General features: G+C 38.0%; 1 protein-coding gene across 1 annotated transcript in view; it reads right to left on the reverse strand.

Moving 5' to 3' along the window:
• The window catches only part of Ca-alpha1D (Ca[2+]-channel protein alpha[[1]] subunit D), a 6221746-nt gene that overhangs the window by 3531429 nt on the left and 2672603 nt on the right, over positions 1–17714 (reverse strand). Inside the window, exon 14 of the mRNA XM_067758067.1 lies at positions 2222–2298. Within this exon, the coding sequence (XP_067614168.1) occupies positions 2222–2298 (77 nt within the window). The remainder of the gene's footprint in view (positions 1–2221; positions 2299–17714) is intronic.

The raw sequence follows: 17714 nt of genomic DNA on the forward strand, positions 1-17714 counted from the left end.
AGTGGTAACAAGGCCAATTGACCTTATGGCCGTCGAACTTATGTCACCACACTATCACATCAATGCATTGTCATCGATCCTTGATACGTATTCAAAGTTTCAAATTAATCAGTCTTCTAGAAACCGGTGAAAATTAAGCTCAAAGATTCCGTTACATAGATACAGGCCAAGCTAATAAAAGCGTATTAAAAAAGGGCTCCAGTATGCACTTTCGTAGATGTGCCATTCATCCACTTCTATCATTAATAAAGGAATGCGTTTTTCGCATTATGTGCAAGATTTCAAATCTATGGCCATTTGGGGTGGTCATAAGTTCAATTGACCTTATGTCCGTTAGCCTTATGTCACCCCACCTTCACATTATTGCATTGTCATCGAGCCTTGATACGTGTGCGAAGTTTCAATCAAACTTATGGCCATTCAAAGTGGTAATAAGGCCAATTGACCTTATGGCCGTTGACCTTATGTCACCGCACCATCACATTAATGCATTGTCATCGACCCTTGATACGTGTGCAAAGTTTCAATCAAACTTATGGCCATTCAAAGTGGTAATAAAGCCAATTGACTTTATGGCCGTTGACCTTATGTCACCACACCATCACATTAATGCATTGTCATGGAGACTTGATATGTGCAAAGTTTCAATCAAACTTATGGCCATTCAAAGTGGTAATAAGGCCAATTGACCTTACGGCCGTTGACCTTATGTCACCACACTATCACACTAATGCATTGTCATCGAGCCTTGATATGTATGCAAAGTTCCAATCAAACTTATGGCCATTCAAAGTGGTAATGAGGCCAATTGACCTTATGGCCCTTGATCTTATGTCACCACACCATCACATTAATGCATTGTCATCGAGCCTTGATACGTGTGCAAAGTTTCAATCAAACTTATGGTCATTCAAAGTGGTAATAAGGCCAATTGACCTTATGGCCGTTGACCTTATGTCACCACACCATCACATTAATGCATTGTCATCGAGCCTTGATATGTGTGCAGAGTTTCAATCAAACTTATGGCCATTCAAAGTGGTAATAAGGCCAATTGACCTTACGGCCGTTGACCTTATGTCACCACACTATCACACTAATGCATTGTCATCGAGCCTTGATATGTGTGCAAAGTTCCAATCAAACTTATGGCCATTCAAAGTGGTAATGAGGCCAATTGACCTTATGGCCCTTGATCTTATGTCACCACACCATCACATTAATGCATTGTCATCGAGCCTTGATACGTGTGCAAAGTTTCAATCAAACTTATGGTCATTCAAAGTGGTAATAAGGCCAATTGACCTTATGGCCGTTGACCTTATGTCACCACACCATCACGTTAATGCATTGTCATCGAGCCTTGATATGTGTGCAGAGTTTCAATCAAACTTATGGCCATTCAAAGTGGTAATAAAGCCAATTGACTTTATGGCCGTTGACCTTATGTCACCACCCCATCACATTAATGCATTGTAATGGAGCCTTGATATGTGCAAAGTTTCAATCAAACTTATGGCCATTCAAAGTGGTAATAAGGCCAATTGACCTTACGGCCGTTGACCTTATATCACCACACTATCACACTAATGCATTGTCATCGAGCCTTGATATGTGTGCAAAGTTCCAATCAAACTTATGGCCATTCAAAGTGGTAATGAGGCCAATTGACCTTATGGCCCTTGATCTTATGTCACCACACCATCACATTAATGCATTGTCATCGAGCCTTGATACGTGTGCAAAGTTTCAATCAAACTTATGGTCATTCAAAGTGGTAATAAGGCCAATTGACCTTATGGCCGTTGACCTTATGTCACCACACCATCACATTAATGCATTGTCATCGAGCCTTGATATGTGTGCAGAGTTTCAATCAAACTTATGGCCATTCAAAGTGGTAATAAGGCCAATTGGCCTTACGGCCGTTGACCTTATGTCACCACACCATCACATTAATGCATTGTCATCGAGTCTTGATATGTGTGCAAAGTTTCAATCAAACTTATGGCCATTGTAAGTGGTAATAAGGCCAATTGACCTTATGGTCGTTGACCTTATGTCACCACACCATCACATTAATGCATTGTCATCGGTCCTTGATACGTATGCAAAGTTTCAAATTAATCAGACTTCTATAAACCGGTGAAAATTAATCTCAAATATTCCGTTACATACAGGCCAAGCTAATAAAAGCGTGTTAAAAATCATCTTCACTTACCTTCTTGTTCGTTGTCATCAATTTCATTTTCAACGTCAATTTCGTTTTCATTGTCTTCGGAAAAAGTGTCGTCATCTCTGAGCCATTTATTCAATAATGCAAATATATAAGGAAAGAGAAGCTTTATTAAAAAATCGTAAGATGCTGGGCTACAAAGTTTGTTATAGTTGAAAAAGTGCAGGATAAGATGGGAAGTGGAAACCAAAATTATTTAATCATCGGATTTTACCGGCTCGAGGTCAGTGGAATAAAACGTTTTCCAAAAATATTTGATTCCCAATACAAAGCGTCCGCTTTGTTCGGCTAATGGGTCCAGTAACTGAGAAGCTTAAAATCTCTTCGGAGGTTTTTCCGCACAGTGTGCCTGCAAGTGGCTACCAGATGCTCTGCATTTTATATCTGATCGGTGTCCTGCTAATGTTTGCACTTTGCCAGTATAGTCTGTATAACCAAGTCTGTTGGTAGACTTGGAAACAGTGGTATAACATCAAACTACACAAGACGTAAATGTCACTGTTTCCAAATATACCAACAGACTTGGCTATATAGACTTTACTGACAAAGTGGGGATACAGAACAACACCGATATCGTAAAAAATGTTTCCATGGAAATAATGAGATTTTGTATATGGGATAATAGATATTTTATGTATGATGGAATATATATACACAATGAAAAGGACTTCCGATGAGATCCCCAGCACCATCGATAGTTGTCGACGTAATCATGGAAGAAGTCTTAGACAGAGTGACAAACACGAGATTTTTTATTAAATACGTAGATGATAAGTTTGGTGTAATAAAGGAGAATGAACTCAAATTATATTAAAGCTCCGATATAGCTGGAGTTAGATAACAGACTACTTTTTCTGAACTTTTGAGTGTGCAAAAAGAACAACAAAATAAAAATTTTGATACCAGTCAAGCCATCTTCAGGACGATTATAAAAAAATCGAAGGAGCATGGTAATATACGCTGCAAAAATTTTCATTGGAAGAGTACTCGATATGGGCGATATGGTGTTCCACACGGAAAATAAAAAAAAATTAATGACTTTCCCCCTGATACAATAAATAAGCTGATTTAAAAACACCCACAACTAAAAACCGGAACAGTGGAGAAAAAAACGAAAATAAACTATAAGTCTATGGTGTATACACCAGGTTTCTCCGCAATATTAAAGGGTTCGGATATATATGATAAGGATAATGTAAAGATAGCTCATAAAATATTGTATACAACGAACTCAAATTTCAGCGATATGAAAGCAGGATAGAAACTATGGATGAAAACATTTATGTAGTATACAAAATTCCATGTGCTGGCTAAGTGTGAAAAAAATATGTGGACACGAAAAAAATTTGTTGAAAACAAGAATACTAGGATCAGATATAAAATGCGGAGCATCTGGTAGCATGCAGAAAGCGACACTTGCAGCCCACAGTGTGGAGAGCGGACACCAACCTAACTTTAAAGCAGTGAGGATTTTGGAGAAGGAAAATAATAATGCCAAGCGGTTTACGTTGGACATGCTACACATAACAAAAATGCCACCAAAGAAGAGACATTATTACAAAAAAAAACACAGAGAACTGCTAAGCACATTTACAGATACTGGACGTATATAAAATTAGTTAAAAACTACAAGGCTAATGAAGCGAACGCATTGTAAACGAAAATATACATAATGTATGTATTCCAAATGTGTTTGCTTAATAATTTGTATTTCTAAGATATAATTTTTTTATGTTATAGCCCCTGACGGCGATCTCCGAAAGAGATTCAATTATTTTATTCCGCTGATCTTGAGCCGGTGAAATCAGATCAACATATATACATAAAGGTAGCAAAAATCATATAACAATTTAAACTACGGAAGGCACGCTGTACAAAACAGCAGAAAAATTTGGTGCAGTATAAGGTATAAGCAGATTCGAACCAGGTGGCAATATTACAAATTAAGTTCTTATTAAAAATTGAAAATAAGAAACTTTCCCCAAATTTATAAGGTACGACAAAACTATTTATATTAAAATTGTTACGAATCTTGGGGAAATTCTGCTTATTCCAAACCTTCTGCTAACGTTCGAATCTCTAAACTGTTGAATAAATAACTCTAATATTTAATAATGCAAAATTCCCTTTATTAGACAACTTTTAAAGTACTTCACAATAACACTTATACTTCACAACCAACAGCGTGCTTAAATCAATCTCATTACTGACTACTCAGCTTGTGCTGCTTTTATACTCTCTGCCTAAATGTCTAGACGTATCTTCTATTAGAATTTTCTACTTGGTTACCAGCTATATGCGGGTGTATTTGTAGTTTTTAGCCTATCGCATAGCCATATGCGTGTGTATATGTGAGTAATACTTCGACTGATGACTACAGCTGTGTGTGAGTTATCTCTTCGTTGCCTTGTATGTATGTGGGTAAATGATGATTAATGTGTTTCTGTACCACGTTTATGTCCACAAGTACGTTTGGTGTTGATTTGTTTGCTGTCTCTACAACCCACAGTTTGTTTTTCCCAAATCTCCATCAACCTTTGCGCAGACGACTGTCTCCGATTTTGGTGGTATTTGCTGATTCTTCACCAGCACTCGCTTACTGCTGTAGCCTTTCTCGTAGCCGAAATTGAGTGGTCTTATTTTCGCATCGTCTTGTTTTGCACGTCGATCTTGATGACTTGGTCGATTAAGAAGTCCTACCCTGTAGTAGGACCTTTACGTTCCCAATTGTGACTTCACATGCTATTTCTCCAATTCCTGGGTGTCTTCTCCAGTAGCTGTACGTAGTCTTGCTCCAAGCAATTGTATTATCTTCTTGTTTACTAAATCTGATCGAATAATGGAATGAGAACCAACGGTATATATAGTCAGTAAAAGTTCCTTTCCGTGCACATGTCCTCCGACAGTGAGATTTCTCGGCCTTCTTCCAATTTGCGAGATACCGATTATGGGGCACTCACTTGTGGGAACCAGCTCTCGCCCCTTACGGCTGGCTCGCTTTAATTTAACGGTTGAGTGGGTTTGGAAATTTGCTCATCTACTTCAGCTTTGCGTTTACGACCAGCCAAGTTGGAACTACTAGGACCGGTGCTGCAATGACATGCAATGTGACCTGGGTTGCCGCACTTGAAACATTTGATTACTCTCCGGCATTTTTTGAGTGAAAAAACAAGGCACAGTTTTATTAGCAACAATTTAAAGAGATGCCAGGTTTACAAAAAGCGAATAAAAAACTAGAATTATTCAGAGTGATTCAGAAATATTACTCAAGGTGTTCCGCAAATGTTCTGATAAACATACTCAAATAGTCTGGGACTGATCAAAAACTAATTCCGAAGCTTTACCGGAATTATTTGGGCGAAATTAACTCGAAAACATATTTCCGAGATGGTCCCAGCACCTCTCCGTTATTATCACGATCGTTGTTGTTTTTAGTGATAGTAAACTTTTTTTTTACTGTAACAAATTGTTGAATGTCAGTGTTTAGTGGTTATGCAGTAACTTTTTAGTGCACCATGACCTACCCTGACCAACATGACCTTTACTATTTCACGGCTAAAGGGACGATATGTCCCACCTTCATTCAAAATATTATTTAACAAAACTTCTTCCTGAATTGCCCTGTATAAATCCCTGGTTCTATAATTCCTCAAATCATATTTGCTCCGTTATGCCTAAGTTTATCTGGTATATACAACAGTATAAAATGTCCATTTATTTCGTAGGTATTGTGAAACATGTTATAGGGAAAATATTTCTCAGGATAATGAAGGGACTTCATGATTTTTAGAGTATTCGGTACATGTTTTTTCAACTATTATCTTCATATTAAACAGATGTCAAAAAAAGCTTAGAGGAGATTGAATTGGCACCCAAATGTTAGTCCAAATACAATATTTGAACGAGTTCGCTTCCTTTAAATATTATCTAGGTCGACTCAAAGTTTCAGAAACTGCTCGAACCTTCACAGGTTCCCTGTCCCATATAGCAATATCCGTGAAGTGCTCCACGCTCAACGATTTTTTCCAAGATTCGTAATTACGTTGGAACAAATATTGAAGGTATAAGCCCTTTAAAGATAATAGTAAAAAAAATATAGAAAAACAAAAAAAAATTTTACGAATTTTTAAGAAGTATTTAAAAATCACCTAATTTTTTTAAAGTTCTTTTTAAGTTTACATTTTATATTGTCTATACAGCCACGTCCCATACGAAAAACAGAAATAGCTCACCACGTTTAAGTAATTTCCATAAAAAAAAATAAATATATGTAAGGCGCGATAGCCTCCGAAGAGATCTAAGGCCGAGCTTCTCTTCCAATTTGCGTCGTGCTCCTCTTGATTTTTCCCTACAAATTGGCCGGACGGGACCTACATGTTTTATGCGGACTCCGAACGGCATCTGCAAGGCAGATGAGTTTTCACTGAGAGCTTTTCATGGCAGAAATACAATCGGAGCGCTTGCCAGACACTGCCGAGGGGCGACCCCGCTTAGAAAAATTTAACACAAAAATTTTCATACATTAATTTAATTTTAAACGTCTGCCTGCTTTGACGTGGAGCTTGATATTGTCGGTATGTTTGTCAACAAGTGACTGTAGATGTGTGGAATGTTATCAGTGTCCGTTTTGTAATTCATTCTTATGCTCGGCGGCGGGTTTATTATATTTAATAAATAATAGTTTGAAAAAACTAAAAAAACACGCTTTTATAGCTAACCGAACTAAAAAGTAGAAAATAATTTTCAATTAAAAAGAGTTTATTTAACAGTAGTAGAAGGTCAAATTAAAATTATAATAAAATTTAAGTTATTAACAGAATAATTTAATTCAGATTAAAAAGCGTGGGGTGCATTTGGCATTTCATATCTTTACTCTCAGATAGTTGCCAATAGAATGATTGCAACATTCAATATCAAGCACCCCACGATTTTTACTGTGAATTAAATGATTCTGTTAATAACTTAAATTTTATTATAATTTTATTTTCAGGTGATTAACCATAAATGATTGTTTGACCTTCTACTACTGTTATATAAACTCTTTTTAATTGAAAATTATTTTCTACTTTTTAGTTCGGTTAGCTATAAAAGCGTGTTTTTTTTAGTTTTTTTAAACTATTATTTATTTTTAATTTTTTAGTCAAAGTTTTTGTTGAGAGTGATGAAACCTCGAAACGCAGCGGTCCAGGAATGAATCCAACCCCACGGCAACGAAAAGGGCCCAGACGCAGGGAATCTGGACGCGGTCTTTCGCCGAAATTGTCCAGGGTCGGCAGATCATTGGCATTATAGACGAGGGCAGCGAAGATGGCAGGATCCCGAAACAACAGTGGAAGTGGATCGAGGCCACGCTCGCTACGGTGGCCGTTAAGGTTGGGAAGGACAACCCTGGTCCACCGCCATCTTACATAGATGCAGGTTTGTTCCAGGGCAATACCAAGCTAATTGGCTGTGACGACGCCAGGCCGGTAAGCTTCTATAGGGCCGCCGTCACGCTGATAGGGGTGGTATAACCGGGCCCGCGCCTCAAGGTAGTGGAGGCGAGTGATATCCCCTTACGACCAAGGGCTAGAGCCTGGTTCCAGTGAAACCGACGGACCCATCTGACATCCTGGAGCTGCTCCAGGAGTACAACCCGCCAGACGTTTGGAAATTAACCCGGGTAAAACCGAGCTTGTCCTCTTCACAAGGAAGTACAAAGTACCAAACCTTACACCGCAAAGAATTGGGGTACGTTCTTAGCGTTTAGCGATCAAGTCGAGTATTTGGGAGTCATTCTGGATAGGAAGCTATTATGGAGTGACCATATAGTAGAGCGAGCCATTAAGGCAGCGGCAGAGCTGTTTACCTGCAAGAGGGCAATTGGCACCTCCTCGGGATTCTCCCCTAAGGTGACCTACTGGATTTACATAGTAATTGCGCGCCCGATTCTTCTTTATGATGCCTTGGTCTGGTGGCATGCACTAGCTAAAAGTACGTATCTCAAAATGCTTCAAAAGGTGCAACGGAGTTCGGAGCTCTGCATTACCGAGCTCTCGGCTCCACTCCAGATTCCGTTACATACATACATGAATACATAGATGCATAGATAGATACAGGCCAAGCTAATAAAAGCGTGTTAAAAAGGGCTCCAGTATGCTCTTTCGTATATGTGCCATGCATCGACTTCTATTATTAATAAAGGAATGCGTTTTTCGCATTATGTGCAAGGTTTCAAATCTATGGCCATTTGGGGTGGTCATAAGTTCAATTGATCTTATGTCCGTTAATCTTATGTCACCCCACCATCACATTATTGCATTGTCATCGAGCCTTGATACGTGTGCAAAGTTTCAATCAAACTTATGGCCATTCAAAGTGGTAATAAGGCCAATTGACCTTATGGCCGTTTACCTTGTGTCACCACACCATCACATTCATGCATTTTCATCGACGCTTGATACGTGTGCAAAGTCTCAATCAAACTTATGGCCATTCAAAGTGGTAATAAGGCCAATTGACCTTATGGCCGTTGACCTTATGTCACCACACCATCACATTAATGCATTGTCATCGAGCCTTGATAAGTGTGGAAAGTTTCAATCAAACTTATGGCCATTCAAAGTCGTTATAAGGCCAATTGACCTTATGGCCGTTGACCTCATGTCACCACACCATCACATTAATGCATTGTCATCGAGCCTTGATATGTGTGCAAGGTTTCAATCAAACTTACGGCCATTCAAAGTGGTAATAAGGCCAATTGACCTTATGGCCGTTGACCTTATGTCACCACACCATCACATTAATGCATTGTCATCTGTCGCTGATACGTATGCAAAGTTTCAAATTAGTCAGACTTCTAGAAACCGGTGAAAATTAATTTCAAAGATTCCGTTGCATACAGGCCAAGCTAATAAAAGCGCGTTAAAAAGACCTCCAGTATGCTGCTTCGTAGATGTGCCATGCATCCACTTCTATCATTAATAAAGAAATGCGTTTTTCGCATTATGTGTAAGGTTTCAAATCTATGGCCATTTGGGGTGGTCATAAGTTCACACCATCACATTCATGCATTTTCATCGACGCTTGATACGTGTGCAAAGTTTCAATCAAACTTATGGCCATTCAAAGTGGTAATAAGGCCAATTGACCTTATGGCCGTTGACTTATGTCACCGCACCATCACATTAATGCATTGTCATCGAGCCTTGATATGTGTGCAAAGTTTCAATCAAACTTATGGCCATTCAAAGTGGTAATAAGGCCAATTGACCTTACGGCCGTTGACCTTATATCACCACACCATCACGTTAATGCATTGTCATCGAGCCTTGATATGTGTGCAAAGTTTCAATCAAACCTATGGCCATTCAAAGTGGTAATAAGGCCAATTGACTTTATGGCCGGTGACCTTATGTCACCACACTATCACATTAATGCATTGTCATCGACCCTTGATACGCGTGCAAAGTTTCAAATTAATCAGACTTCTAGAAACCGGTAAAAATTAAGCTCAAAGATTCCGTTACATAGATATAGGCCAAGCTAATAAAAGCGTGTTAAATAAATAATAGTTTAAAAAAACTAAAAAAAACACGCTTTTATAGAAAAACGAACTAAATAAATAATAGTTTTAAAAAACTAAAAAAAAAACACGCTTTTATAGCAAACCGAACTAAAAAATAGAAAATAAATTTCAATTAAAAAGAGTTTATATAACAGTAGTAGAAGGTTAAACAATCGTTTATAGTTAATCACCTCAAAATAAAATTATAATAAAATTTAAGTTATTAACAGAATAATTTAATTCACAGTAAAAAGCGTGCGGTGCTTGATATTGAATGACAAGTTTACCACAAAAAACGATGGTATCGATTTTTGATTTAGTTTTAATAGTTTAATGGTTTTAACATATTTGAATATTTAAAGCAACACATTTTTATGTAAGTAAGTGCATAATTAACATTATTGTCAAGTGTAATTTTTGTTTGATGTGTAATCATGTTCACCGTCTCCTTACATATCTCTATATATATGGATGTAAAAAAATAAAAACTTATTGTAATGTTCGCTTTCTTATATTAAATAAATATAGATATCTCAACTCCTGATGATGCCAAGGAAATTTGGCGAAACGTTGAGTTATAAGGTGGAATAAGTCTCTTTTATTCGCACTATCAACAATTAGATCAGAAAAGCTTATAAAAATTAAAAAATCTGCATTGAATGTTACAATCATTATATTGGCAACTATCTCAGAGGAAAGGTATGAAATGTAGTCAAATGCGGGTTAGGGGCTCAGAATATACCCGCGGTAGGTATGCCTGTCGTAAGAGGCGACTAATATACCAGATTCAAGGGGTTGTGTAACGCAACCCTTCAGGTTGCCAGCGCAATATATAGCTTCTCCGAACCCAATTGTCAACCTCACCTATCCGCGGCGAATCCTGTTTCACTAACAGACGAGGCTCTGGCGACCACAAGCTCCTCATGGAACTTGGGGGTGGGGAGGGGGGAATGGCCTGAAGGTTTAATGTGGCCACATAAATCGTTTCCGAGATGGTCGGGCGAGCACCTTAATGCTGCTGTGGTACCAGAGCGTACCGGATCTTTATCCGGCAAAGGACCATCACATCGATAACACTCCCCAAAGCCTTCGGGGAGCAACCTTATCGCTACAAAAACAACAACAACAACAACGCATAATGCTACACCATCTGCCTTAGAAAAAGAGTATTATATAATTGTTTTGTGAACAATTGTATAAGACTCTTTGTTCGCATTTTAAAAGATTTTAAATGATTCTAATTTTAAATGATTTTGGTATTTTGTTGTAACTTGATAATATAGTGAAAGAGTTTGTGTACTTTGTTTCTAATATGCTGAACTTGATACTTTTATTATTTTTACATTTTGTTTATATATTTTTTCAATGTTTTATACAAATCTTTTTTCAAAAATTTTAAATTTTAACGATTATTTTACGTATAAAAAAATTTTCTTTAAATTTAACAATTATTTTACTTATTTTACTTATTCTATTTACTTTACAGCCGGATTTTAAATGTGTGCACCCACCTAAAATCCGCTTGTCTGAAGATATTATCTATTATTTATGTATTTATAATAATTTATGTAAATATGGAACTGAGAGAAGAAAAATTTGTTTTCATTTTCTTAGATATCTAAAGTGCGATGAGTAAAGTGGAATGCTTAATTTATTATCAAAAGTTGTTTCAGATGTGTTTAAGCCTATTCTTATGTATTACTAATTCCTTATCTTTATTGTTCCTATTACTAGTTTCTTCTCTATGTGGTACTAAAGTAAAATTGTTATTTTTTTCAATTTTCTTTACCTTATACCGAAAAAACAGCTGGTATGATGAAGAATGCCGCGTTGCAACCGAAAGAAAAGACGCTGCCTACAGGGCTACGTTAAAAGCGAGCGCGACAAGAGGAGTGTGTGAACGCTATCGTGAGTTGAAAAGGGAAGCGAGACGCCTTTTCAGGAAGAAAAAAGCAGAAGCAGAAAGGCGTGAGTGCGAGGAGCTTGAGCTGCTAGCCACCAGGAATAACGCCCGAAAATTCTACCAAAAAATACGGCGACAGACGGAAGGTTTTAAGACCGGGGCAAACTCCTGTAGGAATGAAAACGGCGACCTTGCAACTGATGTCCAGAGAGTGCTTAGATTATGGAGGGAACACTTCTCTGCTCTCCTAAATTGAGGCAGCAATTCACCGCGCAGAGATGAAGAACCCGATCCCGCAATCGATGATGATGGAATATATGTCCCCCCGCCCGATTATGACGAAGTTAGAATAGCAATAACCAGATTGAAAAACAACAAGGCCGTGGGCGCTGATGGATTGCCTGCGGAGCTATTCAAGTTCGGCGGCGAGGAGTTGGTAAGGCGCATGCAGCAGCTTCTTAGCAAAATATGGGCGGACGAAAGCATGCCCGACGGTTGGAATCTAAGTGTTCTTTGCCCAGTCCACAAGAAGGGGGATACTGCAAAATGCACCAACTATAGTGGAATCAGCCTTCTTAATATCGCATATAAGGTCCTTTCGAGTGTATTGTGCGAAAGATTGAAGCCCACCGTGAACCGGCTGATTGGACCTTATCAGTGCGGCTTCAGACCTGGTAAATCTACCATCGACCAGATTTTCACAATGCGCCAAGTCTTGGAAAAAACCCGTGAAAAGAGAATTGACACACATCACCTCTTCGTCGACTTTAAAGCCGCCTTCGACAGCACGAAAAGGAGCTGCCTATATGCCGCTATGTCTGAATTTGGTTTCCCCGCAAAACTTATACGGCTGTGCAAAATGACGTTGAGCAACACCATAAGCTCAGTCAGAATTGGGAAGGACCTCTCCGAGCCGTTCGAAACTAAACGAGGTTTCAGACAGGGTGACCCCCTATCGTGCGATTTCTTTAATTTGATGCTGGAGAAAATTATACTAGCTGCAGAACTTAACCGCATTGGAACAATATACTATAAAAGCGTGCAATTACTGGCATATGCTGATGACATTGATATCATCGGCCTAAACACCCGCGCTGTTAGTTCTGCTTACTCCAAGCTGGAAAAAGAAGCGGTAAAGATGGGTTTGATGGTGAATGAGGACAAAACGAAGTACCTGCTGTCATCGAGCAAAGAGTCAGCGCATATGCGCTTTGGCAACCACGCTACTGTTGGCAGCCATAATTTCGAAATAGTAAAAGACTTCGTTTATTTGGGAACCAGCATCAACATTAGCAACAACATCAGCACTGAAATCCAGCGAAGAATCAATCTTGCCAATAAATGCTACTTTGGACTAGGTAGGCAATTGAAAAGTAAAGTCCTCTCTCGGCGAACGAAAATCATACTCTACAAGTCACTTATCGTACCCGTCCTGCTATATGGGGCAGAAGCATGGACCATGACAACAGCAGATGAAGCGGCTTTGGGAGTGTTCGAGAGAAAAGTTCTTCGAAAGATTTATGGACCTCTACGCGTTGGCGATGGCGAGTACCGAAGAAGATTTAATGATGAGCTGTACGAGCTATACGCAGACATCAACATAGTCCAGCGAATTAAAACGCAGCGGCTGCGCTGGCTAGGCCATGTTTTGCGAATGAAAGATGATGCTCCGGCCAAGAAAGTGTTTCTATCGGAACCCGCCTATGGAAGCAGAGGTAGAGGGCGGCCCCCACTCCGTTGGAAGGACCAGGTGGAAAACGATTTAAACTCCCTTGGTGTGACCAATTGGCGCCGGTTGGCGGAGCGAAGGAGCGACTGGCGCGCCTTGTTGGACGGCCATAACCGTTTAGACGGTTAAGCGCCAATTAAGTAAGTAAGTAAGTAAGTATACCGTCATTTATATCTATTGTCTAGCTTATGGCTATCTTCTTCTCTAACTAATACTAGACCGCCTAATTTTATTTCCTTACTGGTGCTACTTTTATCATAATTAACTTTTTGCTTTTCCTTGGATTCTTTCACTAATTTTCTAGCTCTTTGTTGTGCTGTTTGAAGTCTATATTTAATTTCCTTATCATATGCCTCGTGATTGTACACTGGGCTTATTTTATTTTCGTTCAAGAATTCGTACGTCGGGGGATTTTTCGCAAATATAAGCTCGTAAGGACAATACCCGTGTACTGTCGATGGGGTTGTGTTGTAGCAGTACGCGAAATACCTGAGGTATTCGTCCCAATCATCTTTATCACTGGATATGTATGAACGTACATATTCGTTAAACGTCCTATGACTACGTTCTACAGTGCCCAAAGTTTGATGATGTTATGGTGTTGAGGTTTTATGCTCAATTTTTAACAGTTTGCATAGTTCTTCGAATAAGCAATTTTTGTATTCGGTTCCCATGTCTGTTAGGATTGTTTTCATGCAACCATAAATCAGAATGAAGTGCTCAAATACAGCTTTAGCAACTGTTATTGCGTGTTTGCTCGGAACTGGAATGGCTACCAAATATTTGGTGAGATCGCATATGATGGTAACTGCGTATTTGTTTCCGTTTATTGATCTCGGCAATGGTCCGACAGTATCGATCTCTACTATATCAAGAGCCTTCGGAGGTGTCTCCGTTATTATCATTGGCTCTTTTTTATGCTTATTTATTTTGTTTTTCTGACAGTGGATGCAGCACTTTACGTATTTTCTTACGTAATTTTTCATGTTTAGCCAGCTATATTTCTGCTTGATTTTATTTGTCATGCGATTTATTCCTGGGTGGCCACCACTAATAGGATCGTCATGAGAACCTTGTTTCCTATTTCAATAAATTTTCCTACTGCAGTATAATTTCTTTTAAACAATTTGTCCCCTAAAGACAACTGTATTCGTACAAGGCCTAAATTGCCGGCTTCTCTTTCGAGCCTGGTAAAGAATTGTCCTAAGTCTATCTTATCCTCAACAATTAGGTTGCTTGTATCAAAATCGCTACAAATTTTCTTTCCTTTTTTGAAATAGAATTTCGAAGGATTGAAAACGAGCTCGACTAATCTATTTACTTCAAATTTATTTAGCGCTTCATATATTTTGGGGTTCTCTGTGTGACTTTCTTTAATTTTAATGTTATTTTTTATATCTTTAGCTGCTGATCTAGTTGAAACTTTCATTATTTTGCATGCTTCCACTGACATTTATTTTAAATTTGTTATGTTAATGCGAGGCAATGCGTCCGCGACATGATTTTCTTTTCCAGCAATGTAATCCACTTCGAAATCATATTCTTCTAAATCGAGTCTTACTCGTGTTAACTTAGATGAAGGACTCTTCATCGAGAAAAGGTATGTTAGAGGGCGATGGTCGGCTTTAATTATGAATTTTCTGCCATAAACATATGGTCTAAAGAAGGTTATGGCCCAATGGATTGCTGCTAGTTCTTTTTCTATTGTAGCTTTGTTTGTTTCGCCTTTTGTAAAGGACATAGAAGCGTAAACAATTGGTAACTGTTTGCCATCATGTTCTTGGCTAAGGACTGCTCCGCAAGCATACCCACTAGCGTCTGTTTTTATGCAGAATTCTTTATAGAAGTCGGGGTATTGCAAAAGTTTTGGGCTGATTAATGCTTCCTTTAGGTAGACAAAAGCTTTTTGACATTCTTTTGTCCAGTCGAAGGAAATATTCTTTTCGCAAAGCCTAGTTAATTTTCTTGAGTATTCTGCGAAATTCGGTACAAATCTTCTATAATAATTGCAGAACGCTACGAATCTTTTAACTTCATCTGCTGTTTTTGGTGTTGGGTAATTTTGAACTGTTTCAAATTTGCTTGGGTCGGGTAGCATTCCCTCGCTTGTGCATTTATGTTCTAAATAAGTTACCTCTTCGCTGAAGAATAGGCATTTATCTGGATGTAATTTTAAGTTGTATTTTCCACAAGTAAAGAAAACATCTCTTAAGTTTTTAGCATGTGTTTTTTTGAACACCCTAGTACAACTAAATCATCCATATATAGAAATGCTTGGGATGGTTTGAGGCCTGCAAATGCTAGTGTCATCATTCTTTGGAAAGAGTTTGGTGCTACTTTTAATCCATAGGGTAATCTTTTGAATCTATATGTACCATTTTCTGCTTTGAATGAGGTTATATCTCTAGAATCTTGGTGTAATTCTATTTGGTGAAAACCTGACATAAGGTCAAGGCATGAAAAATATTTTGCTCTTCCAAGTTGGTCTAAAATATCATCAATTCTTTGAAGTGGGAATTTATCCGCTGCTAGTTTTTTGTTTACTTGTCTGTAGTCAACTACCAGTCTGCATCTTTTTTCTGTATTACCTGGTAGTGATTTTTTAGGTACCAGTAAAATTGGGCTGTTGTACTCTGATATTGAGGGTTCTATAATGTCATCTTCGATCAATTTATTAACCTGTTTGCTTATTTCCCCTTTTTGTGTCTCGGGCAATCTATATTTTTTTATGTATACAGGTGTGTCATCTTTTATGTGTAATTTTTGCTTGTAAAAATTATTAGAGGAAATTGGTTCTGTTTCCAGTGCAAATGTGTCTATGAATTCTGTGCATAATGAGGTTAATTGTGAATTGACAAATTTTGGGAAATTTTTAGTTAATCTTTTTAGCTTTTCTGTGTCATTACTCTGTTTGTTGTGTGTGTTTGTTTTAATTAAATTGTAGTCATCTAAATTTTCAGTATGTATTTTGTAATTTTGAATAGTTGTGTTTTTATGTGTGGTGTTTATGATTCTGACAAAAGTTTGATCTTTATTTGTGATTGTGTTCGCTATGAAAATGCCTTCAGATAATTGTTGATGGGGTATGAAGATGTTTTTATTATCAGTGTTTACTGTTACTTGTCTAATGACTTCAGGTCTAGCAGGGATTGTAATTGTGTTATCAGACAGATAATTTGTTAGGTACATTGTGATTGTTTGGGGAAAATCATATGGCCTTAGGATTAGTTTATCCTCTGTTTTGCCATAATATAGAATACAATTGTATTTCTTTATAAAGTCCAAACTTATTATTCCATCACACGGTATTGGAAGGCGTCTTCTACGACGTGAGATTTATGATAAATTAAAAGGTCATCGCCTTTCAAATCAGCTTTAATTGTGCGTAATGTACTTGTTATACCCTGACCAATGCCGTTTAAGTCTGTTATTTGTTCTGTATTTATTTTTGTATCATTATGTACTTGATTCTTTTTAATTATGGAGATATTGAAATTGAGTTATTTAATCATGTTTTTGTAGATATATAACTATTTAAGTGTAGATTTAGTACACATATTTTCCTATCTACTGATTTTGAAGTGAAGTTTCTTGGTTTTCCTGCTGGGTACAATTTCGCACGTTACGCGTCTGATTGTACTGTCTATTGTCATTTTTGGTTTGTGGTCCTCTTTGAGCATTGTTGTTTGTTCTCGAACTATTGTTGTATCTCGGCTGTGGTCTAAATCTTCTGCCTCGGTAATTCCCATAGTTGTTACTTCGGTAACCTCCGCGGAAATTACTTCAATATTGATTTTGTTGCTGTATATTTAAGATTGTGTTCGAGCTGCCTGTGATTTCCGTGCAGCTGTTTGTGAACTTTGAAATTGCGTCTTTCATTGTTGTGAACGTTCCCGCCTGCATAATCATTTTCACTTTATCATTGGAGCAGTTCTTACACATAGCTTTGACTGCTGCTTGGGTAGCATATCTCGTTGCCAATTCTGGGTTTAATCCGTCCGAGATATAGGCTCCCTCCAATGACCTATTTATCTTTTCTATCTCCTCACTGTATTGATTTGCAGTTTTGCTACGCTGTTGGATATTCAGGAGTTTTGCTGTCAAGACTTCTACTGATTCGCCTTTGATTGGAGTTTTTAGTTGTATTTGTGCGATTGTATTCTCGTTACTTATGAAATTTCTTGCCGTGCCTTTTAGCTTGGTCTTTATCATTGTTATAGCTATGGCTTCGTGATTATCCTTGATTTGGTCGAGGATATCGAGGGCATCCAAGAAACTATGCAAATTTTCAGGCTTG

Source organism: Eurosta solidaginis, chromosome X (assembly GCF_040869045.1).
Source record: "Eurosta solidaginis isolate ZX-2024a chromosome X, ASM4086904v1, whole genome shotgun sequence".
Lineage (NCBI taxonomy): Eukaryota > Metazoa > Arthropoda > Insecta > Diptera > Tephritidae > Eurosta > Eurosta solidaginis.